The following is a 23927-nucleotide window of genomic DNA, read 5'->3' as shown; positions in this document are numbered from 1 at the left end:
CTATTTCCAAATTCATCTGTGACTAACCTATTAGGTGTGTATATTTTGAAGTCATGTACTAGACTGATTACATTTCCTTTTCCTGTGCTTCTCCTTAGCCTAGTACAGAATAAAATGTATATTTTATAAGGAAATTGATGAATTCATTGGCTCAAATTCCATACATGCTAAAAGCTAGGAAAAACTAACACACATTACAGATGGACTGTATTTTAATGAAAGATCAGATTAAAATTATACTTTAATGAAAAGAAGCAGACAATAAAAAAAAAAAATCACCATAAATATGATATATAATCCTAATCACACATTGCTCAAACATGATTGAGTACATGGAGCTACAAAGGGCCTCTCATTGTTACACCACACAAACACATAGAGGCTAACTCGAGAATGTCAGCAAGTTGTGGATATCCTAATTGTGCAGGTAAAACTCCAGGTATACACTGCAAACACAAACTTGAAATTCAGTCCCTGTGAGGACACTTCGACTAAAAATCAAATGATCAAATTCAAGCATCTGACGCCTACCAGAGAGCCAGTTCTACTATTGACACACCCAGTCTTGACTAAATATGTGCTCTTTATCATCCCAAATTCCCCACTGAGCTGAATGAACAAGTATACACATACGTACACACTCACACATACCTACAAGCAGAAGATATTTCAGTTTTAAAATTACCCGCAGGAAATGTGTATGGGCATGTTACCATTACTAATTCAACAACTTGTAAAATTGAAGTAACTGATCTTTATATAAAAACAGAAATCATAATTATTCAAAAATAAAAACGGCTTCATCAATTCACTTGCATAATCTGCGTCTCAGCCAGATATTACTAAATCGGCAATATAAATTTAGGAGGGGAAAAACAAAACAAAACAAGGATGCCAATGCAAGGTCACTGTTGTTTGACTTGCACTGGCCTTAACCCTACCAAGTGAGTCTTGCTTATTGATCACTGATAAGAGGTTCATCACTCAAACACACGCCTAAAAATCCAATAACCACACACGTGCCCGTGAGTTATTCCACGCACAAACCCTACAGTCATTCACACCTGCCCCAAGAACAACTAGCAATTGGGATTGCATGATCAGAAACCTTGCTGTGGCTGCTGGAAAACACACAAGAAAGGAGGAAGATAAGGCATCACATGCTATTCATGGCAAAGCCATAGAGAGTGAAAGTGTGGCACAGCGATGGCTCGAACGCGGGATGAGGAAGCTACACTGGAACCCTGCTAAGACGAGGGGATGCAACTTTGAAAAAAAGTCATGGAGAACAATGAAGATTTCCCGCTCAGTCCCAGCCGTTGTCTTTGATCATGTGGGACAGCTCAATGATGTACTTCCCTTCCTTGTACTTCTGACTCAGTTCAAAGGCTTGTTCCTGTAAAAAGGAGATGTCGGTCGTTAGGACAGGAAGATCAAATACCATTCCAATGTTTTGCAATCTAAAGCTCTCATCTACCACAACAGTTTTCATTTTTTGCACAACACAAAACAGTGCAACTTGTGCATCAAACACAGATGCATTCTGACTATTCTGCGTGCATGCACAGACGCTTACATATTTCCAGCCCAGGGTGGTGTGACAGTTTTCACAGTAGATATCAGCCACTGCATGAAGTCCCGTGAGCAGCAGCCTTTCCTCTGCCGGACCACAGCCAATGTTCACCCTGAAAATCATCAAACAGCAGACAGATGTCCTAATTTGCTGAAACCATACAGTCATGCTTGGGTGGCACAGAAACAATGACATTTTGGAGGACTCAACAAACTAAGACTGAAATTAGATGGACTGCGTTATTTTCAGTGATTAGATCGTATCGTCAGGTCAGAGCCAGTGTATTACTGACCTACTAAACCAACAGCAGCATAGCTAACACCCAACTTCAAGGTCCACTCAAGAGTAAATCAAATTATCTGTGCACTATCACATTTGTGTCAACTTGTCTGATACTGGGAAACTGTTAAAGCTATAACTGGACTAATTCAAAAATAAGAACGGCGGGGAAAAAAAAACATTTCGATCCTTAACCTATGGAATTAGTCGAATGAGAACAATTTTGACCTTAATGCTGATTAATGAAAGTAAATTAGTTTAACATCAAAAAGTAATACTGAAATGAAAATACTCACACAGAGTTGAAGAGGTAAGCTCTGCCTTGACTTCCTTGGAAAGACTAGGCAAGACAAAAGAAAAAATCAAAGATCAAGAAAATATTTCAAGGCTATCTTGGAACCTAACCAGATCTTGAAGGTTTTTAAGTACAATTGTAACAGTTTCACCTGACAATTAATCTATGTTACAGTCAGAGATTGTCCTAGACTCTGATGATGACAGCAGTGTCTACATTATTTCTCATTTTCACAATTGAAGCATAGGGTGTAAAAGGTGAAACTATATTTCTTGCACTTTATTTACACATACAAGTTGTGCGGAAAAAAATCTCAGAATTTCCCATTTAGAGGATAGTGCAGCAGTGCACTCAGTGCGTATGGAAATACAACAAAAGGGTGTCAACTGACCTTCGAGATTAAATCATCATGGTTGGCCAGATGGGCGCGGCAGTGCACACAGCTGTAGCGGCGGTGGCAGGAGTCCAGGTAAGCCTGGAAGGTCTTAGCTTTTGTCAGCTTCACCATATCTGGGGAAGGAAAGGGTTGCTACATTATTCTTGCTCATGCAGTTCTTTCTGAGAAACATCCCTGTGTCGATGATGATGTCAACAACAGTATGTACTGATGAAGATAGACAAGGGAACACTTTATTGTATAGCCCAGTGACTTCCGACCGGGGTCCCACGGTGCACTAGTGTGCTGTGAGAGTCATCAAGGATGCCGCGGAAAATGATCTTTGTTCATCCATCTATGACAATGACATAAGAGTTGAGTTGTCCCGTTGTTAATAAATTCAGACAAGATCATCATTTCCGTCGTCCTACCTTTTTGTGACGTTTTTGTTTGCTGATGTGCCGTGAGATTTTTCGAATTTAAATTTGTGGCTTGTCTCAATCATGTTTGGGAACATTGCATTAGTGTGCTGTGAGAGATCATCAGGTGTGCTGTGGGAAATTATCAAATTCTACTTAAAATTGTTAACTCCAAAAAATTTCATTAGCCAAATAGTATAACTGCCTAAGTCATTTTTAATTTACTTTCTGTGTAGATTCCCAGTCTTCCAGGTCATGTAATCTGAAAGAGTGAATTGAGCAAACTGGACTGTTCTTGTTCCATCAATGTCTGCTTTCATAACTGAATAATTCTATTAGACTGACGTTATCCGTGTATTTACCTTTTTTCTTTTTGCATTTCTTGTTTGGTGGTGTGTCACGAGATTGATTTTTCGAAAGTAAACTGTGCCTTGTCTCAATAAAGGTGATACTTGTATAAACAACAGTATTTGATAGCAACTTGGTTTTGTTTTACAATTGCATGGAAAGAAAATTTAAGTTGGCTCAGTCAGTGCACGTACAGCATGGCCAAATCTGAAGTCACACAAGCAAGAGTTATGCTCGGACATGTCTATCGTTGGCATCCTCCTTCAACATAGAAAACAGTTTGCAAAATCAATCGCCCCCAATTCGACTTGGTATGATAACACCACCCCGATTTTGGCATTATGCACAACATCACAGGGTCTAAGACACAATACAGTAACCTGATCGGATCGATCACCACCCGCTCGGACCTAGCCTGTTTTAAGTTAGCATGTTGACTAGCTCCGCACTGTCACAACATTGCAGCAGCTCAATTGCGCACTGCAGCTTCTTCCCGCATTTAGCCACTTACCTCCTGTTGTCAGGACTCTTCTCTGCCTACACACGGTGGATCAATTTGACTGTCAGCAGAAAAAAAGATAGACGAAAACAGTCCGGAGCGCAAGTTGGGCTCACAGCAATAGTAGACCACGCGTTGACGTCTCACAATAAAGACAATACAGACAGCTTCTGTTTATGACATGCGTTGCCGTGTTCCTTTGTAAAATGCAATCGTTTCCAAAGAATATTCTTCGTTAAAAAAAGGTGCTATATTCGACAAAGCTGGCAATTTGTCAGGTTCGTGACTAATTGCACCGCGGACGGATGAAAAATGTGGTTTGTTTATGAAAAGACAGTTAGGGGGAAGTCTGAAGCACATGGGAGGGAAAAACAAAAGATTTGGACCAATAGGAGCTGTGGAATAAGCTTTAGAATGTGGGTCAACCAATCAGATTGGATTTCACGTGAGCTCGTTCGTACTGTTCCCAAAGCAGCTTATAATTTCCTGCTTTTGGTTTGGGGATTCGGGTCCAATTTACAGTAATTCACTGCACTATACTTTCCCCCTATTTGTCCACATTGTTAACGGAATGCCTACTCTTGCATTTAAAATATTTTTGCAGGGCATTCTATACACTTGAAAGTTTGAATTATTGTATAATTTTATATACTATTCATAAACGTCCACACTAGTTTTAATTTCGCTGTAAAACGTGACCAGAAAGTATCCTTGTTGTGTTATACACTACGTTGTATAGACCTAACTCAAATAAGTGCAAGGATAAATGTATTTTTAAGTAAAAGTTAAGCCCAAGACCAAGGGTCACAAACTTTTTTGAGAGCTGTTTGGGCAGTGTCTAATGCGAAAGGCTAATATTAGAAATACTATACTATATTCTATTTGATAAACACTTCTGAAAAAACGAAATTGCTGGAATTACCTATTAGTATTTTTTATAATAGGTATATAATAGATACCTATTATGTTATTATTAATACTTAGTGATCATCTATCTGATTAATTGATGATTTTTCAAGGTAGGAATTTTAATATGTAACACTCTAGAGATCTCTGTAAGTGTGATCATTTTTACATTTCTAGGAAATCAATGTCCCATGACTTTAGTGGATACGTGGTGCCCAGTGTCACCTGCCCTAGTCTAACGGACAAAAAAAAAATCATACTTGTTTGACACATGTAATTTTGCAATGCTGTATGCTACGTTACCTAAGCAACCCATTGCAGATTACATTTCTCAAAGAATCAGTCATGCCACATTGCCAAAACCATTGGGCTCTTGATCAGAACTTAAATATTTTTGCAATTTGAGAAGTGCCATTCAGTACTTGCCCACAAGCAAGTTGAATTCCCCTGCTGGAGGAATACCTTTTCTCCTTGAAATGTTGACATGACTCCGCAATGACCCATTCATATTCCATTAACCCACTTGTCCCATTGCAAGGCACAGCTAATCGGGTCAGAAAAATACAGCCTTTGTTCTCTCTCTAGAGACTGTTTGATTAATACCACAGCAATGTGGTCAGACTTTGACCATGGTTTGGAAAAGTGAACACACCCTTTTTGTCCTTTCTATATTTACTTCTTTGTTAACATTCTCATTATGTTATCACATTGAAACACACAATTGATAATCATACGTTCAGTACAGAAGATTATTCATTCAAGTAATGACAAAGTAATCGCAGTCTTATCATGAGGAATGAGCTGTTAGGTCACATTGCTAGGAAATGTTAATGTAATACTGAGCTGTGTCTGGAAGATTATTGGTGGAGACTGTGGAAATGAATCAGTCGTACTATAAATGAGTAATCCTGAAAAATTTGCCAGACTGTTCTGACACTTAATATGAGGTTCTTGCTTTAAGTCTTTCAATCTTCGTGCACCAAAAAGCTGCCATTTATGAGGTATTGTGTACTTCAGATGTGGCGAAGTCACCCCTCTTGAGTGTTTCTGAGGAGGTAGCTAGACAGAAGCGAGGGATAGTCACTCATCACCCCTGTTGCCCCGACTTCGAATGCCGCTCTTATGTCTTCATCTGTGTTGCACACAAACAAATGCACCTGCAAAGTTACAAAGTAAAATGTTAACCAAAAACTACCCTGGAGTATTGTGACATATTCAGCACGACAGTACTGGAATATAACATAACGAATTGACACGCGTGTTCTATCATTCTTCGGAAACAGTTTTATACAGATACACTCATCGTTTGTTACACAAGATGCTGCTGTATTAGTGATGATTACCAGTGTCAATCGGTCATTTGAATCACATGCTCACAAGTTATCAAATCCTTCCTTAGCAAGCTATGGACACTTGTCATTTTTTACTCCCCTGAAGCAATCTCATTCCTGTGTGCAGCTGTAACAAGGTGATTTGGTCTTCAATTGTTTTCACACTAAAACAATTAGGAGGCCACTCATGGCCCAACTACGAGGGTGAGCTCATCCCTGCAGAAATGACATCAGGACAGCGCAAAAACACTCACTGTGGTGGTGTGTGATCTATATAGTTTGGATGAACTCACTCATTTAATGCTTTTGGGGTCTGAGTTATAAGGTCATGCATGACATATTTGTCCAGTTGTTATTCATCCAATAGAGGTTAAAATAGACAATAGCGTCATACCTGAATTCCACGGGCTGCAAGATGTTTAAAGAGACTCTTCCTCATAGTTACTCTACAATCATGAAAAATGTCAACGTTAGCCATTTTGACAAAGGTTGTGAAAATAACTCATTTACTTCAGGGGATGCTAGTCAGAGAAAACTGGTGAAGTACTTAAACTTTACATTTTCAAAAAATTGAAAAAAACATTTTCTATACTACTAGTCTTCACTTCCTATAACAGCCAACTATTTGAAATGCAGAACGAGAGAGGTTAAGAAAGGATTCACTGTCTCACTTTTCTATTAAAGTGACGATCAATCTGTTCCTCAAAATGTTCTTCTCAGGAATAAACGTCCTGCGCACATAAAGACAACGAATTGGCACACTTGCAATGTAACAAACACGTTGCAAATTTTACGCTACAGGCGAGATAGGATGAAAGTAGATCAATGTAGAGTTCCAAAGGTGGTTTGCACGAGACACCTGTTAATTATGCGCGGCAGATAGAACTGCAATAAACTCTCTCCCAGTGGCACAAAGGGCAGCAGGCCGCTGTAGAAGAGGAGAAGCAGTAGCACACCTCGGTATAAGGAAAAACTGTATGGCATGGCTCCATTCTAGATGAGAAAGAGAGAGAGAGAGAGAGAGAGAGAGAGAGAGAGAGATCACCATTTAGATGAACACATTACTAATCAACTAAGACACACTGTAATAGGACACTTTGTTAGGTAAAGCCCACACAATTAGCTGATTCAAAAAATCATCTATGCTGTTTTGATTCCAGAAGTAATCGCACTTGACTTTAATCAAAGTGTGTGTATATATATATATATATTTGAATCTGGTAAAAAAGAAGTGCTCATATTGAGAAGAAGACAAAAATGACGTTACATGCTGCTCGCTGTTTACAGGGGACTCAAGTCGAAATTTGTCTCTATAATAATATGTTCTATGGGCCTCTACTAGTTTAGAAACAATATTCTGATTAATATTGCGTTTATGGAAAACGGGGGCGCATAGAACACATTATTGTAAAGAACATTTTGCACTTGCCTCCCTCCTTGAGAGCTAGCTTGCGTTGGCGCAATTAACTTTTACGCTAACAAAACAATGTTCCCATAGCTTTGTAAAACATTGTGAACAAATGAGAATAATACATATATTGTAAGGCTTAACTTCCATTCACCGTTTTGCGACATTTGCTCAAGATTCTTGAGTTCACAGAGGCCCAGACAGTAATCTCCTCCCTGTGGTAGCGTTTCACCAGCTCAGACACCTACACAAACAGGTTTACAGTTAAAGTAAGGCAAAAGTCTGACTATTTGAGCCTCTCCGTTTTCATATACCGTACACTTTGCTTTAATCAAAGGGAACAACACGTGTGGATGAGTGTGAAAAGTGCAAATGTTCAACTGTGAGGATACAAACTGCAAAGCTTATTACAGATGGAACTTTAACTAAATATTTCCTAAAGGACACTAAAGGTTATACAGCCATACAATGAACAATGCTTTGAATGACAAATGACGCATTTTGAGCTTCACATTCGTTTTTTTGTTCGTAAGGAATTGTGTGTGTGTGTGTGTGCATGTGTGTTGCCTTTTCTATCAACTGGTTGTTGTTCTCTTTAATTTCAATGCTAATTGGAATCTCTGGGAACTTTCTGAACACATCCTCCAGCAAAGTAAACTTCCTGTCAGAACCACCGCTGTAGTGACCTGGTGGGCAGAAGGCATGACAAAGATGGTGACTTCACACACACGTACTTTTTAAACATTTCGCTTGACTTGTTTTTCTTGCCACTTGTTAATAATCTACTCTATTGGAGTATCTCACCTGCATAAAACGTCAACTCAAGCCTCTCCTTGTACAAAGGTAAATCCTGAAAAAAAGCCAGAGAAAGAACATTTAATGTGTTTCACTACAAGAGTTATATACGATAGCTAAGAGAATAATGCTCAACTGTGAATGCTCGCATTGTCAGAGACACAGTATTAATATGATAAAGTTTAATCTGGTGGTTGTAGTATTCAGTACTGTAACACTGCACCATAATTAACAGAAGAATAGAATGGAGTAGAATCGACTCGACTGAATATACGGTATTGATTCCGTGCAATGCGTTGCATATAAATGAGTTTTTTGGCTGTTATACATACAGCCCCGTGGAAACGTTTTTGCCTCCTTCCTGATTTTTTTTTTTTTTTTACACATTTATCATGCTTAAATGTTTCTAATCAAGCCAATCTTAAAATCGCACAAAGTCTATCCAAGTAAATCCGAAATGCAGTTTCAATACATAAAATAAGAAACCATACAATGTTAGTGACAGTCCTTTCTTTTCTCCCACCTGAATGCTGACTGAAGAGATGGTGATGTCATGGCCTGTCTGCCTCAAAAGATTCTCATCATGTGACACAACCACATATCCATCATGCGTCAAGTGACAATCCAGTTCCAACATTTGCGTTCCTTGCGCCACTGCGCTGCAAATTAGGAAAAATAATGTTAGGGGTTGCGATACATGTGTTTTTGCAATGCACTTTAACGTACAGCATTGCCATTCAGGCATTTGCATTCAAATCTTTTGACAACAATTACAAGATGGCCCCTAATATCAGACAGTTAGTTAGGTTCAAAAGAATTTAGATAATTTTGCCTTTTTACACAACCACAATGAATTAGAAATAAAGATGCAATTAAAGTGCAGGCTTTCAACTATATGTCTGACAAAAATATGGTATTCAATCTCGGAATAGCAGTTGGTTTATGCAGAGTACTCCATCAAAGAATTTGTGTGTGGGGGGGGGTTAATTTATTAATATATATGTTCTAATTTACTATATCATACTCACTGAGTGAAGGCCTCCATGGTGCTTTCTATCCGCTCACCACATCCTGTTAAAACAGGAAGCAATTATCATAACAAACATCTACCTACTTAATCATTGTTAGAAGACCAAATGATAACACTTGATCAATTTTCTTTTTCCTGTTAGGTTTTATTTAGTTACAGCTACTGCAAAACTTTTAAAGATTGACCACGGCTGTATGAGACAGTTTTAGCAAAAGTCCTACATTTTTGCAAGAAAGATCTTATTGGCTACAGCCACTACGCCTAAAGACGCAAGGCTAAATTTACGCTCTATAAAGCCTCCTGGAACTCACTCACTTGCTTACCTCCTCTGTGGGAGATGTGTGTACAGTAGAAGCTCATGCATTTCCTCTTATGAAGAATGTGAGGGTTCTTCAGCAGGTATAACGAGGTGAGGGTGTACCCTCCCAACGCCGGGAGGACGGCACACCAAAAACTTCTCATCTTCTTTCGAAAATCTCTGCAAGTGCCCCCCTCGAATTGAACCGATAAAGTGATTTCTTGCTGAAAATGTCAGTTTCAAGAGAGAGATGGTTGATCCAAAAAGCTCAGTAGAAGACTACCTGTTGCTCCTGCTTTTTAGCCACCAAAGAAAATCTTGACAGACAGGTATTGCTGTCAGCGCGACATAGTTGTCGCTGCACAATCTTTCTTCGTCTCGGCTTGGCTCGCTGCAAAGACGACTGGAAGCAGTGGGGCTGTAAAAATGAGTTAATGATGCACCCGAGCTGACCCACAGCTCACCTTTACCTTGACAGCCTCTAAGTCTGGGACAGCACATTTTCTCTCTTTTGCAAGGCAGGTTGCAGTATCACACCTTTGTTTTTGTTTTTTTCTTTCACTATCAACACAGGGCAATGTCCACTATTGTTGCAAGCACCACTACATAAACTTTCAATGTTTATTTTTGATCCGGTCAGCAAATACAATACGAAGTTGTTTACTCTCTGTAATAAATCTGGATAGAGATGTACTAATTGGGATTATATAGTGAGTGATGTGAGTGAATTTTGATTTGCTGTGCACATCACTGATAAATTTCTCCATGAATGCAGTCCAGAGAGCTGGAATGTGACCAATAATAGAGCGAAAGGCTAAGACAACTATGAAGCATAAAAAGCCTGGTGTTCACCAGCACAGAGCAATTTACTGCAAAATATGACGAACATTTTTCCACAATAGCAACTTTGGACTACTTTTGAGATGTAGAATAAACAATCAACATACTCTATAAATAGTCATTTAAATTCCTAAGATGGTGATGTCAAGCTATTCAAATGTAGGCATGAGAATGACCGAGGTAAAGGGCGGTGGCGTGCCGGGACGTGTTGCAGAAGAGAATTTGAAAGTGGCGCAGCTGGAAAAACAAGATGGCATAAAGTGAGAGGTGGACTGTCAAGCGCAGTTTCATAGTAAGAACACGCTGGTTTTGTAAAGAGATGTGATTTTATTGTTTGGCGGATTAGAAATGTATTCAAGTGGACATGTTTGAGATGATTCATGTAGAGCAGTGATTTTTAACTTGTTGGGTTAGTTTAGTGACAATGGCTTCCCATGCAGGTTCCAGGGTGAAAACAGTTGAGAACGACTGATTACGAGAATTGGGTGGGTAAATTATGGCCTGTGGGCCACGTAGAGGTAGGCCAACCACTTCGGACTTGGCTGCAAGTCGATAGTGAGATTGAAGATCATGGTTTCTTGAAGCCAACAGAACATCATCTGCTAAAAGCGGAGATGCTATACCGGACGCCCTCAATGCCTCGGCTGCACCTCGAAATCCCGTTCATAAAAGTTATGAACAGGATCGTGACAAAGGGCAGCTTGTGGAGTGGGTCGTCCAGTGACCGAAGGGTTGCTGTGGTTCAAATCACAGCTTCGGCTGTCCGCCGTCCTTGGGCAAGAGACTGAACCACAAGCTGCCTCCAGGTTGGTATTATAAATGAGAAACTCTTCTCAATTGCCTTACATGCATGGTTAAAAAAAAAAAATAATAATAAAAAAAAAAAACAACACTTTTTTTTTTTTTTTACACAAATACTATACATAATACTAAATATTGGTCAAATATTGTTTTCCCCTTGAGCACAAAAGTAATTATTTAGACGCCATTTATTGTTTTGATGGACAGGAGGTCCATGAGCTGATTAGTGCATCCCAAAACAACAGACTTCTATGATGAAAACACTACTGTAGTTCATATCACGAAAATTATGGTTATTATAATTTGTGGCACCAGATGTTTATTTAATTGATTATGATGAATTAAGTCATGACCTCAAGTCTAAATGACTCAAATTACAAATGAACAAAAGATGAAGGATAAACAGAAAAAGAAAGGCCAAACCATACCAGCAACAGTATCAGGAATTTTTTATTCAATTATATGTAATATAATTTTGTTGCTTTGTTAATCATTTAATTAATATCCATACAATATACATACTACAACCCTTAACTCAGATCTCTTTGACAATCGACAAATAAGTCTTTTAAAAATAATTCCTTATAAAGAACTTGGAGGGAAAATCCAAGAAAAAAAAAACAAAAAAAAAAACTTAGACTCAAAAGACTGTCAATAATTATCACACGCATAAGAGAAATTAGGGGAAAAAATGAAAATAAAAACATTCTAATTATATAAGATATATAAAAAAAAAAGTGATACAACTTTAACTCCCTTTTAATTAAAAAAAAAAAAAAAAACTCACCAGTATAACAACAGTAATAATAAGAACAACCATTTTTAAACAACGATATCTGGAACCAGGCCGCATGACAGACGGACCACTAGAATCATCAATACTGTGTGAATGTGTATGGCATGTTCAAGTGCAACATTTCACAGACACACACAGACACACTACTCAGTCAAAGTGTGTATGTGTGTGTGATTGCAAAACCTAGTCCTCCTGGTGCGGAACCATGGCGACCTAATCTGATGTCACGTCAAGGAAAAAGCAAGCAGGGTTGGTGTACTGATGGCTGATAGATATTCAAATGAAACAAACATTATCTTTGTCAGACCCACTTTGCACTGGATTGGACTTAAAAAAAAAATAGTCTCACATAAGAAAATGCACAAATAGGACCCACACAGAAGGTTGGGAAAACAAAAATCTTGGCTGAATGATACTGTAGATAAACATACACACACACACAGAGTGCGACACTTAAAGCCGAGCGAGCAGGATCCGACACGGAGGGAAAGACTGAGGACCAAAACGAAAAAGTGCAGACGTGCTGATTGGGTCGCGTGATTGGTCGAAAAAGTGGCGGCGGATGGCATAAGTGAAGTCGTGGCTGGAAAAAAGTGCACGCGGGGAGGACGGGACGGAGGCAGCCCTTTGAGTAAAGCGTGGCAAGTGTTGGGAAGGCGAATTAAATTTCGATAGATTTCACCACATGTGCACAAAAAAAAAAAAAAACGTCACACCCATTGTAGGGACAGTCATAGTTCTGGCTATGGCTTCTGAGAGAACAGCGACACTTTGGACGACGTTTTTACAATGAGGGGGCTGAAGCCAGCAGGCGGTCCAGGGCCGGATCTGAGCACGTTGGTCCGCTCTCTTTACATTGATGCCAGTGCAGTTACTGAGATGGACCCATGGGTGGCGCTCCACCAAGCAGCAGTAAGTCATGACACAGACCAGAAAAGAGAACCCACAGAAATAACACACGCACAAGCCGTCTATGAGAAACAATGCCACTTGTTAGCACAGTGCGGCATGGTCACTATGGCAACTGGACAAACACTGGAGAAGATGGGAGCACAAGAGAAAACAAAAGGAATACACACACGCGCACACACACACACTCAGCTACTACAGATTGGTGGCTTGGCTGAGGGCATTATGGGGAATGGTGATTTAAATCACATGCAGTTTCCTCAGTAGTCACGAGAGGGAGCCGCTCTTGAAAAAAAAAAAAAAAAGTCCAACTACAGTTACTTTACACACAAATACACACTCACACATTTACTGAGGCAAAAATGATTCAAACCTGAAAACACTTCCTGACTTTGACTCATTCATTAGAGCCCATTAGTAGATATTTTGTTTCCATTTGGTCCTCTGTGACAGTTCAGTGTAAACGTCAAAACAGCACAGTAGGATGGCACAATCCCGCCATGCTCCAGAATATACTACTCACATAAAATTAGGGATATAGCACTTTGAATTTGGAGTAAATTTCAGGATGGACCTTAAATGCACTATAAATGACATTTTCTGTGATTTCTGTATCTGTCGCAACCTGCCGATGTCATCTTGGTCTCATGATGTCAAAATGCTAAACCCCAACTTTAAGTAGCGCATTCTCCCTTGTAATGATGGTGAGGAATAATTGAGATAAGACAGCCAACTGAGTTGCAATGCAGTAACAGGATGCCATGGCGGCTGGCTCCTTGGTGTTAGTATTGAGCGGAGGAGGGAAATGAGTGCTTAAGTATAACCACGCATGCGTCTCATCGGTGTCTTATGACTGTACAGTGGTAGTATTTGTGCTTTTACTGGTCATACAACCTCTAATACAGAATAATAACCAAGTAGGTGCACATTGCAGAAAGCACCCAAGCGTATTCTGGAGTTTAGCGGGACTTGGCGAAATGACTGAATCCATTGACCACACCTCTGTGTGACTAACTTGATGCAAAAAGAAGGTGAGCTCAATCCGTCTGCCCTTTGTCTGAGCTGTAGCTCAAGAAATGTTTCAAAAACATAACACGTGGTCACTTCCCACACTAGATCCTTGCATCTCTCATCCACTTTGGTTAATTTCAGGAATGCATGCATTCATATGAACATCATTTTGAAAAAACAAAACAAAAACCAAAAAACTAAACCTGCAAACATGCCAGTGAAAACATTTGCCGCAAAGTCAAACGTTTAAAATGACTTGCACGGATGAATCAGAGAACATATAAATACAAGTAAGCTGATTTTAAAGCAAACAATTGCATACAAATGAAAGCTGTGATGAGCCCACGTAAAAAGAAGAAAAAGAAGCTTTTTTTTTTTAATTGTTTTTTTTTTTTTAAAGTTTTTGTATTTTATGTACATAAACCCACACAATAAGCAACCCCCCAATTTTTTTAGCCCTCAATTGCAAGTTCTAATGTAGCAAGACATAGTAATGGTGTTGGTTAATAAGGAATATTCGTTTATATGAGAAGAGCGACAAGAGAGCTGGAAAAAACAAAGACGACGAGATCGATTGGGAAATGAAAGGTGATCATGATGTTGAGGGACTGGACGAACCAGGGCACAGGAAATGGAAGAATGTTTTTAAAGGAGCGGGGAGAGTAAAGAGCAGAGAGACATGACGGCCCCACCTAACCACACAAATCAGAGTTGAACACTTAGCTTTCTTGCAGTGGAAATGGAAAGAAAAGCAGCCAATGTTCATAGTTTGTATATTTTCCTTTCTTGAGGATGCATTTTCTTATATTTAAGCATGTCATCTGGGGGTCTTTAGGTTCCAAGACTGTGGTTGGCGCTGACACTCTTTTAGACTACAGGAAGGAAAGAGGAAAAGGGAAAAAAAAAAAAAAACGGGGTTCATCCATATTCTCTTTAGTCAAATTACTTTCAAGAGTGAAATTTACTGTGGAATAGTATCAACTCCCATTCTTTTTTATTTCTCTGATACAATATTGCCATTAAGGTACCTTTGCGAGTCCCCCGTTACACCAAGTCAAGTTGAGATTTTGCCAAATGAAATGGTGCGTTCGTGTGCGTGCCTCTTTTAGAACTTACCCGTGTGTCTCAGGAGCCCTGATAGGTCTCCTGGAAGCGAGCTGTCTCCTCAAAAATGAGTTCCTTCAGCTTCTCCTTGGGGAGGTCATCCAACTCCATGGTGAAAGTGAAGGGCTCTTCTGCCACTGGCTAAAAACATATGCACGCACAAGCGAGGATTCCGTCAAACAAGACTCTCAAGACGCCCTTTTATATGATGAGGTCCGTTATGGTTTGGTGAGGTTGGTCTCAACAAAGCACAAAAGACACATATGCGCCACGTACGACAAAGAGTCTTTCATTTTTGATAGGCTTCCAATTTTAATTGGTGTGGTGCAGTGCGGACGTTTGTATTGGTATGGTACAGCAAAATTCAAGCTAACTGCAATAAAAAAAAAAAATTCAAAGCACCCAAGAAATGAAAAACACTCACATTCACCAAAGTGCGTGACTTGAAATGAAGGCAAATACTTACACAGTCATCGGGAGGACTATAACTATTAGGGATAACTGACAAAAGCATTCGATGAAGAAGTGCTGATTGCCCGGAACTGATTGTTGATTTATCACATCTTGAGGCAGCCGAGGCAAAATGGTAGTGGCTGCATCCAGTGTGAATGATTAACTTTAATGCATTCTAACGATTGCACAATACAGTGAGATGTTAGTATCATTTTTGTCCACTTGGTGTTGCCAGTCTCATGTTCTACATAATATCCGTAACTATGAGTGTGTCTGGCTTTGAAAAGCAGGTTCAGGCCTCGTGTGTGTGACATGCGTGTCAGCGAATAAAAGTAGAGCTGGCTATTGCTATTTTTTTTTAGCTCAGATTAGCCATAGACAGTCTGAGTGACTTGGTATCAGCAGTAGCTCATGTTTAAATGTGCTAATGTCTTTATTTTGTTCAATAAAGCAATTGAAAGTAAACCAACGGTTGTGTCTATCCTTGACCACTATGCCGGAGCATTACAATACTGTGTAACTAGCGTTAGCAGGCCGTATTAAATTAGCGAACGATGTTTATGTTACCTTGTGTTATGCTATGTCAGTTCTGCTTTGTAGCAGACACATTAACTCTTTATCTTCTTGTCTAAGTGTGAAATGACCTCAAAAATAATAACCTCAAACATTTTCTGTCTTTTAGGCACTTTTTCCTTCTGGCTCACCAGCATCCTGCCAACTATTTCCACACAAGTACAGGGAAAACATGCAAAAGGATCCCAACCTACGACCACTGAACTGTGAGGCGCACATGCTATCCAGTCGTTCATTATGCCACCTTTAATTTATCCAAATTATAATCATCTGAAATGCAGGCAAATGTTCGTCCATTCTAATAATATTGGCAGACTAAACAGTGCAAATTTTGTGTGAAAGTATGCAGTGTTTTTTGTTTTTTTTGTGGGCATACCTCATCTGTGGGGTCATAGTACTGCTCCAGATAAGGATGAGCCAGCGCCTCCTCAACACTGATACGCTTGTTGGGGTTAAAGGTCAACATGCGGCCCAGCAGGTCCAAAGCTGTATTTGGAAAAAAACTTGCATTAGAGCAGAAATGACATACAATGTGAAACCCCAAACAAAAAACAGTTTGTTTCGGTTTATGTCACTTCAGGGCTGTAAACAATATTTAAATCACTTCAAAAAAAAAAATAAATAAATGGGATTATTTGATGTATTTCTCATTGACCGATGAATGAATGATTCTTAAACTCTCATGTCCAATCTCATGTTACCCGACCTTTTGAGTCGCCTCTGCTGAAAATCTTCTCCCAGGGGATTTTGGGCTTTTCGGGCAGAGACTGCAGATAGTTTCGGGCTTTCGTGTTAATGATGCAGTTCAGATCTTCTTGGGATGGAGAGCCAAGGACACCTACGTGAAGGAGTTATCAGGAACATTTTTAAAATGACTACTTTAGGCGTTTCGAGTTGATGAGACACAAGGCTGAGAGCTCACCCAGAATGTGGTTGAGCTGATCCAGGTAATGCTTCCCAGGGAAGATGGGCTTGTTTGATAACATCTCAGCCAGGATGCAGCCCACTGACCAGATGTCAATGGACTTAGAGTAGCCCTGAAGCACACACGTAGTCAACAAGTTGACAAATCCACTCAGTCAGACGCAGACACGCACAGGCACGTGCGCACTCACCTTTGAGTTGAGCATGATTTCTGGAGCCCTGTACCAACGCGTGGCCACGTACTCGGTCAAGAATCCGGTGTGGTCGTGCTCAGGGTCGGCAATCCGCGCCAGGCCAAAGTCACAAATCTTGGGGGGGGGGAATGAATTGTCATCAATCTTTGGGGTCAATACCTCAAACCTTATTTCGCTGACAAAATGGCTAAAATCTAACAAAATGAAGCTTGATCAGGCTCAAGTCATCATGTTACTATGATGAGGTCAAGTAAAAATCCAACATGCAGACTAAACTACAATTTTTTTTGCAAAGTCATCACATCGAGAACAGTTGCGGATCAATCATGCAAACTTAAACTTAAAAAAAACAATCACAGTTGACCTGTTTTCTGACTCTGAGCCATGATTGGTCGTTGTGGTGTCATTTTCAGTCGACAGAAAACAAAATGGCTGCCCCCAGACATGGCTAAAAAGGAGTGCATTTTACTGCTTATCTCTTATTCCACAAACGCAAAATTAATCAGAATGCCGTTTTTCAACTAGTGGGCCTGCTGGGAACATAGTCTTGAAAAAAATATGTTTGGGTTGACTTCGGCTGTAAATATTCCACAATATTGTATGTAAAAATATTGAACGAGATTAGTACATCTGCATCATGCAAATGTGATTACAGCTATTTGTGCTGAAGGGCCACATGAATTTTTTGCTCTCGAGTAAAATGCATCTGAAAGCCAATGCAACAGGTGCCGCTTTTGTTCTCTGCTTCCCGCATGATCGGCTAATCCGAGGCTTCGAGTTTGCCTAATGAGAGCTCACAAGTGTGCTGAGAAGCTGAAAAACAGACAGAGGGGAAACTACCGGTTTGCAATGTAAATTTGAAACAACGTAATGAAGGAGCCTTACGCTAGAGCAGACCAGACCAATCTCTGACAGTGACCATGAAGTCAAAGTAAAACGCAAAATAATCATGCAGTGCTTTTATTTTGAAAGTTGCACTTTTGAAGAGCATATATATCACAAGCAAAGTAGCGAGTAAGAACTACGACTTGTGTCTGAAGTGTAGCTAACTTAGCGACTTTTACAACCCAGCAAGCAACTCTTTTCCCCCCAAAAAAGACTCGCAAAAATGTCAACAGTGGTCCTAATGTTAGCAACATTGTTATTTGCTACACGGTGTAGGGAAGAGGGCTGAGACGATTTGGCCTGACAATACTGTACGCAAATCTCCAGTTTCATAAGAATCATAAGTCATCATTGTATCATTCTACATCACTGTCAATATTATACTTCCCACTTATCTACCGGTATATATTTGTAAGTCCTTATTAGGAACGCCTAATATGAGTTTTTAATGTTATAATTTTTAAAGTGTAAAGAGTGACCGCTTATGGGCAACCATCTTGCCGATTGCTGTTGACTAAAAATGACATCCCAGTCGCTCAGGGCTCAGGTAATGACCAATCACAGCTCAGCTAGTGAATGTCACATGACCAAACTCAGAAATCAGATGAGCTGTGATTGGTTGTTCACTGGGACCAGAGCAACTGTGATGTCATTTTCAGTAAACAGCAAGTGGCAACAACCACAGCATTGTACAAATTTGAATAAATGTTGATTTTTATACAAATATCCCCTTGAAAAACATTAAATAGGCTAGTGATAGTGAATACAATACGTCCACACAAAAACACCCAAAGCAGTTTTTTCTTTGTACTTTTGTATAATACCCTCTCCCGAATTGCTGGTATCCTTTATTATCAGATTGAATAATATGAATGAATAAAGATTCAAAACATAGCAAAAGTGAAATCACTTTTAAATCCAGGTTAAAAATGATGCTCTTTTTCCATATCCATGATTAAAATATTTCAAAGTGCTTTTTTCCCCCTCCGCCTCCTCCATTTGAGATATTTTTTATTTGTATGTTATTATTTCCTTTCATGCGCATTATTAATGGGATTTTACAGTATATACTCGTTACCCGATTGCAAAGAGCTAAATAACAGGATGTGGGTGTGTCGTATACTGTATGTGCACTTGTGCAGGACTGGTGAGGGCTGACCTTGAGGTCACAAGTGGTGTTGATGAGCAGGTTGGAGGGCTTGAGGTCCCGGTGCAACACGTTGGCAGAGTGGATGTACTTGAGTCCTCGCAAGATCTGGTAGAGGAAATAACAGACGTGGTCGTTGCTCAGCTTTTGGCTCTTGAGCAGCTTGTACAGGTCGGTCTCCATCAGCGTCTGCACAATGTAACTGGAGGCACACTCAAGTCAAGGAGCATTGCGGAAGCTGTATCCAATCGAAACATACATTATGTAACAGCACTGTAAAATTGACTCTGCCGTCATGCCGGTCGACAGAACAGTGGGTTGAAGTATACATTTGGCAGAATCAATCAATAACAATCCTCGATACATGTCTGCCACAAACACGGAAGTGCAAGGAGCTTGACTTATAGTACAGGATTTCTGAACTTCCGTACCTCACCTTGTAACATCTTACCAGTCTTCTGTCAAAAGTACAATCTGTGATTTGCTATTACTTTCCCTTTTGCAGTGGTGTTGCACGTGGCTCCAAAAAGCACAGCAACACCAAATTGTGAGCTGTAATTATTAAATCAACCAAATGCAAGTACTAGTGTGGTTTAACGTCAACTAATGAAAAACTAAATAGTGACGCTGGGCAAAGTGTCTTCATTATTTTGAGTCAAATTGAGGAACACTTAAATCCACCAATTCCGCCTCTATAATTTGTGAGATACCACTAGTTGCTTCAAACCTAAAACAGAGGTACAGCTGATAATTGGCAAAGCTGTTTTTTTTGTGTTTTTTTTTAAATAATGACAGACCGTGAGCAACTGGCGAGAAAACATGTGACTCAATTGTGTACGTGACCAGGAAGAGGAAGATAAAAGCTTGAAAGGAAAGGATACACGTCTCTCATATTGTCGATGTGGCGAGCCCTTAAAATGTCATTGATACCGATGATATTCTCATGGTTGAAACGCAGCAGGATCTTGATCTCCCTCAGTGTACGCTGGCAGTACGTCTGGTGCTCAAAAGGGCTGATTTTCTTGATGGCTACGCGCTGGTTTGTCATGTGGTCCAGGGCAGAGCTGGATGTGGAGAAGAGAGGCACAAATCAGGGCTCATGTTACACACTGCAGGATTCATACACCACACCGGGAATGCAGTTGATGAAAGGGCGTTGGAGAAGTCTGATCTGCAGAGATGAGCATGTGACACATCACTTTGCTGTGAACAACTGGGGGTGTATGCTACACCTACAACATTTGGAGTAGGTGTACACGTGAAGACGTGACCAGGTAGAGCTCATGAAAGAGCTGGATTGTGCATTTAAGGGACGCACAAATGCATCTTAATCAAAAGAACATTCCACTGTTTTTGCAACCTAAATCACCTAAAACCTGACATGAGAAGTAATCTTGCTCCATGCAGCTGATATGGAAAAATTCTTGAGATTTTTTCCAAGTATGCGCTAACATAAAAACATGCAAGCCCCCTGTAACAGATTCGGGTGCCAGTATGTGCATAAGACTTCTGAGAAAACACAGTGCAAATTCTCACACAGTATCTGGAGCCGGGTTAGGCCTCAATTGAGCACATAAATGCAAGCAGAATAGGATGATTATTTGCTTTAAAAAATAACACTCTGACTATTGGTGCATTCTAATTGGAGAAAGTAGTAAAGTATAGCTAAAGGCAGATTAAAGATTTGAAAGCTAATTTACAACTCATATTTGTCTATTTTCATCTTTTTTTTCCTTGAAGAGGACTGTATGTTATACCTGATACCTGAAAAAAAAAATGTTTTCCTCTGCATAGAGTCATTAAAGCACATCTATTTCAGATATTACCTCTCTTTGGGTGTCCTAAAATGCACTATACGAGTGTCCATGCATCCATTTTTTATAGCAACACTTGGAGGCAAAAAACACAAGCAATTCATCTATTAGTGAGCATTTATTTTTTATTACGACCTTTTTACTTTTAGGCTATACATTTCTTTACTTGCCGCTCCTCACTCTGCCAAAATAAACTTGTTACTTTTTTAAAGTTATGCGAATGTCGACACAACGTGAGGAAAAAGATGTAAATAGAGAAAGGCAAAGTCAACGGCAGTTGAAATTTTGACTGACTGACTGACATCTTGAGGACTTAAGGCTGAAAAAATGCAGAGAACATCAACATAGAGGTACATGAACCAGACAGCATTACCAACGATGACAAAAAAGAAAAAAGAATGAGGAAAAAAAAAATCTTTGGAGAAAAGTGAAAAAGAACAAAAGCGAAAAAATGAAAAGTTGAAGTGAGAAAGCCGTAGATTTGTTTGTATTAATACCGTAGTCAGCTTAATTACTTACTGACTTGTTTACACCACACTTGTTTGGTAGAATTTAATTACGTCATAGTGAATGCCAAGAGACTGCAAGTCATTGTGTTTAATAAGAAAACAACTTTAATTGAAGTAGAGAAATTGTCTTGTAGATTAATTAATGGTTAATTTGCGTTTATTTAATCCTAATATTTAAAACCAAAACCTCTGTCATGAACCTGATATTGTTCACTGTAATACAGCTCCATTTTATTGCTTGTGTATGTTTAAAAAATGGATAGGAAGAAGACCTTGAAAAAAAAAAATCGCAATCGCAAAATTGAGAGGGGGCGATTGCAACTACATTTTTTTAAAAAATCATTCCGCCCTAATGATCACTCATGAAAGTTGATGGGAGCGAACCTATTTTGTATGCAGATCACTTTTTTTTTCATTTTGCAGTTATCAAAACAGTTAGTCTAAAATTGACCATAAATACCTATTAATTTTTACTGTTGTACTTTTCAGAGTCTCTACTTTTTTAGTTATATTCACATATAGAAGTTGTGAGTGAGTACTTTCTCCACCACGCTACTGAAAGCCGTCAGTCAGTGTGCCTAAAATATCCACAGTGGCAACAGAATCGCATGATCGCGATGACACAAACCATAACAGAACTCAATGTCGTCACAATCCTTCTCGGAGATGATTGTACCCTGGAGTGAGCCCAAATGCCCCCCACGTAACTTGTGGCCATGTTCGCAGCTCAGCAATGACTTGCCACTGCAATCACAGCAGTGAGTTGGCAGTGATCTCGTATCGTGCGCAACAGGTTTGCTCAACCTGCCCACACAGGGCTGCAGATCACCAGCAGCGATAACAGGAGAGGGGAGGCCTCGGTGCGAGTCGCAAATCCCATTTGCATCCTCTGCAAAACCGTTTTCTGCACAGCCGATTATTTTTAGCTATCGGTCTTTAGGCGGCGACCCATGGGATTATGGTGTCAGTTGCACACAATCGGTGACCAACTTGAAACTGCGGCTGGATTCTACTTGAGGAGGAAAAACACTGCTCGGAGTCGGACAGCAAACTGCGTCCTGCGCCAAGCTTCTCTATAGCATTTCCTGTAAAGCTCATAGCCACGCCTGTAGCCAGTTTGCTAACCTGCTAACCACACAACAGGCTGATTTATATCAAGCGACGTCCTGATGCAGGACACAAGGTGACGTGTACATGAAAACATGGTTGTAGTTCGGTGGGGACCAATCTCTGAACACTGCAACAACGAACTGTCCGATACCGGAAAAACAACTGGCACTCTTTTTTAAGAGAGTATGCTTAGAGAGAACAAGTAGTGTACTCACCACACCATTCCGTAAGCCCCCTCCCCGATGTAAGACAGGTTGGTGTAACGGGGGCCCACGTCGAATATTTGGCCCTTCACAGACTCGGACGCGGGTTTCTGTCCCGCAGCCCCCGGCGCACCATCATGCGCAACAGTGCCAGCCGCCCCGGCAGCAGAAGCGCTGTTGGAGGCAGAGGCTGCGGCCCCGACCGCTGCGGTGCTGCTCGAATCCGCCATTCTTCCTCTCCAAGCCGCGCCTGCCTGTTCCTGCTCTGTCAGGGAGTTTTCACCGAGGGACCAGCGTCGCTCTCGGCAAGCGTTGACGTCTCAAGTTGAGGCTTCCACAGACTGGAATGTTTGGAGCAAAGAGAAACGGGGCCTCTCTCGACACCACCCGTAGTGTAAACGGATTGCGTGCGCGAGCTCGGATTTGGTCGGAGCACAGAGCGTAAATGCGCGTGCTGAGCTACGGTGATGCAGTTGCGTTAGATTTGTTCACCCTGTTTACTTAGCCGAGCGGGGTTATGTCTAATTTAAAGTTCTCTTAAGAGGCACCGCCTGTTTAGCTTCTCTGTGTGACTAAAACAAGCTCAATTTACAGCATTGAATAGTGCAACCTTGGGTGGGCGTGACCAGTTATGTTGCTGAGTTATTCCACGGAAATAGATGTATGAAATTGACACATTAGTTCTGATTTCATTGTTATGCAACAACTTTTAAGTGTCCATGTGTAAATATATATATATATATATATATATATATATATATAGATATATAGATAGATAGATAGATAGATAGATAGAGTGTCCTCCATAATTATTGGCACCGCTGGGTGAAATGTGTTAAAGCCTTAAAATGAATTCAATTTTATTGCAGAATTATACTCTTAAACTGACAATTGTAGACATTTTTCACCAGACACAGAATCAAGCTCCTCCGACGGCATCTCATTCCCCAGACCTCAACCCCATTGAAAACATGTGCAGGGGACTCAAGGGGAGAGTGCAGATCAGGGGTTCAGATTTTGGCACACATGATTTGATTTGTAAAATAATTATTTCTTCTGACAAATCGAAGCATAGCAGTGACAGCATCATGCTTTGG

At 40.1% G+C, this 23927-nt stretch overlaps 3 protein-coding genes across 6 annotated transcripts; all 3 read right to left on the bottom strand.

Annotated features, from left to right (window-relative positions):
- Nucleotides 1-194: 194 nt before the first annotated feature.
- ypel3 (yippee-like 3) lies at nt 195-4160 on the bottom strand. Its single transcript, XM_086056686.1, has 5 exons — nt 3802-4160; nt 2539-2657; nt 2149-2192; nt 1577-1685; nt 195-1396 (listed from the first exon to the last, which is right to left on the bottom strand). The coding sequence occupies exons 2-5, from the start codon at nt 2653-2655 to the stop codon at nt 1307-1309; spliced, it is 360 nt and encodes a 119-aa protein (XP_085912812.1). The 5' UTR covers nt 2656-2657; nt 3802-4160; the 3' UTR covers nt 195-1306.
- A 1189-nt stretch (nt 4161-5349) lies between these two features.
- On the bottom strand, nt 5350-10209 carry gdpd3a (glycerophosphodiester phosphodiesterase domain containing 3a). 4 transcript variants are annotated; one of them, XM_086055715.1, is made up of 10 exons: nt 9583-10209; nt 9258-9300; nt 8753-8888; nt 8239-8284; nt 8002-8120; nt 7589-7678; nt 6886-7019; nt 6698-6757; nt 6421-6472; nt 5350-5852 (listed from the first exon to the last, which is right to left on the bottom strand). In XM_086055715.1, the coding sequence occupies exons 1-10, from the start codon at nt 9719-9721 to the stop codon at nt 5724-5726; spliced, it is 948 nt and encodes a 315-aa protein (XP_085911841.1). In that variant the 5' UTR covers nt 9722-10209; the 3' UTR covers nt 5350-5723. The 4 variants fall into 4 exon arrangements, with proteins under 4 accessions (XP_085911841.1, XP_085911844.1, XP_085911842.1 ...); XM_086055718.1 differs by having other exon boundaries at nt 8753-8883; nt 9575-9702; XM_086055716.1 differs by having other exon boundaries at nt 9575-9701.
- A 1421-nt stretch (nt 10210-11630) lies between these two features.
- On the bottom strand, nt 11631-23360 carry mapk3 (mitogen-activated protein kinase 3). Its single transcript, XM_086054914.1, has 9 exons — nt 22843-23360; nt 20076-20258; nt 19207-19396; nt 17160-17276; nt 16967-17081; nt 16751-16882; nt 16421-16530; nt 15031-15159; nt 11631-14786 (listed from the first exon to the last, which is right to left on the bottom strand). The coding sequence occupies exons 1-8, from the start codon at nt 23058-23060 to the stop codon at nt 15040-15042; spliced, it is 1185 nt and encodes a 394-aa protein (XP_085911040.1). The 5' UTR covers nt 23061-23360; the 3' UTR covers nt 11631-14786; nt 15031-15039.
- Between the last annotated feature and the right edge of the window lie 567 nt (nt 23361-23927).

This window comes from Filicampus tigris, chromosome 16, assembly GCF_054856515.1.
Source record: "Filicampus tigris isolate MCC_2025a chromosome 16, RoL_Ftig_1.0, whole genome shotgun sequence".
NCBI lineage: Eukaryota > Metazoa > Chordata > Actinopteri > Syngnathiformes > Syngnathidae > Filicampus > Filicampus tigris.
This window is presented reverse-complemented; position numbering and strand designations above follow the sequence as displayed.

Coding starts and splice junctions, on each gene's coding strand:
- gdpd3a (XM_086055715.1), bottom strand. CDS start 9,721: ATGAGAAGTTTTTGGTGTGCCGTCCTCCCGGCGTTGGGAGGGTACACC. Junction 8,285..8,752: donor TCTCTTCAGTCAGCATTCAG/GTGGGAGAAAAG, acceptor GCTTTTTTTCAG/GATTTACCTTTGTACAAGGA. Junction 6,473..6,697: donor ATCGTCACTTTAATAGAAAA/GTGAGACAGTGA, acceptor TCATGATTGTAG/AGTAACTATGAGGAAGAGTC.
- mapk3 (XM_086054914.1), bottom strand. CDS start 23,060: ATGGCGGATTCGAGCAGCACCGCAGCGGTCGGGGCCGCAGCCTCTGCC. Junction 20,259..22,842: donor GGGGCTTACGGAATGGTGTG/GTGAGTACACTA, acceptor CTCCACATCCAG/CTCTGCCCTGGACCACATGA. Junction 16,531..16,750: donor CAGCAGAGGCGACTCAAAAG/GTCGGGTAACAT, acceptor TTCCAAATACAG/CTTTGGACCTGCTGGGCCGC.
- ypel3 (XM_086056686.1), bottom strand. CDS start 2,655: ATGGTGAAGCTGACAAAAGCTAAGACCTTCCAGGCTTACCTGGACTCC. Junction 2,193..2,538: donor ATGATGATTTAATCTCGAAG/GTCAGTTGACAC, acceptor TGTCTTGCCTAG/TCTTTCCAAGGAAGTCAAGG. Junction 1,686..2,148: donor GCTTACCTCTTCAACTCTGT/GTGAGTATTTTC, acceptor GATGATTTTCAG/GGTGAACATTGGCTGTGGTC.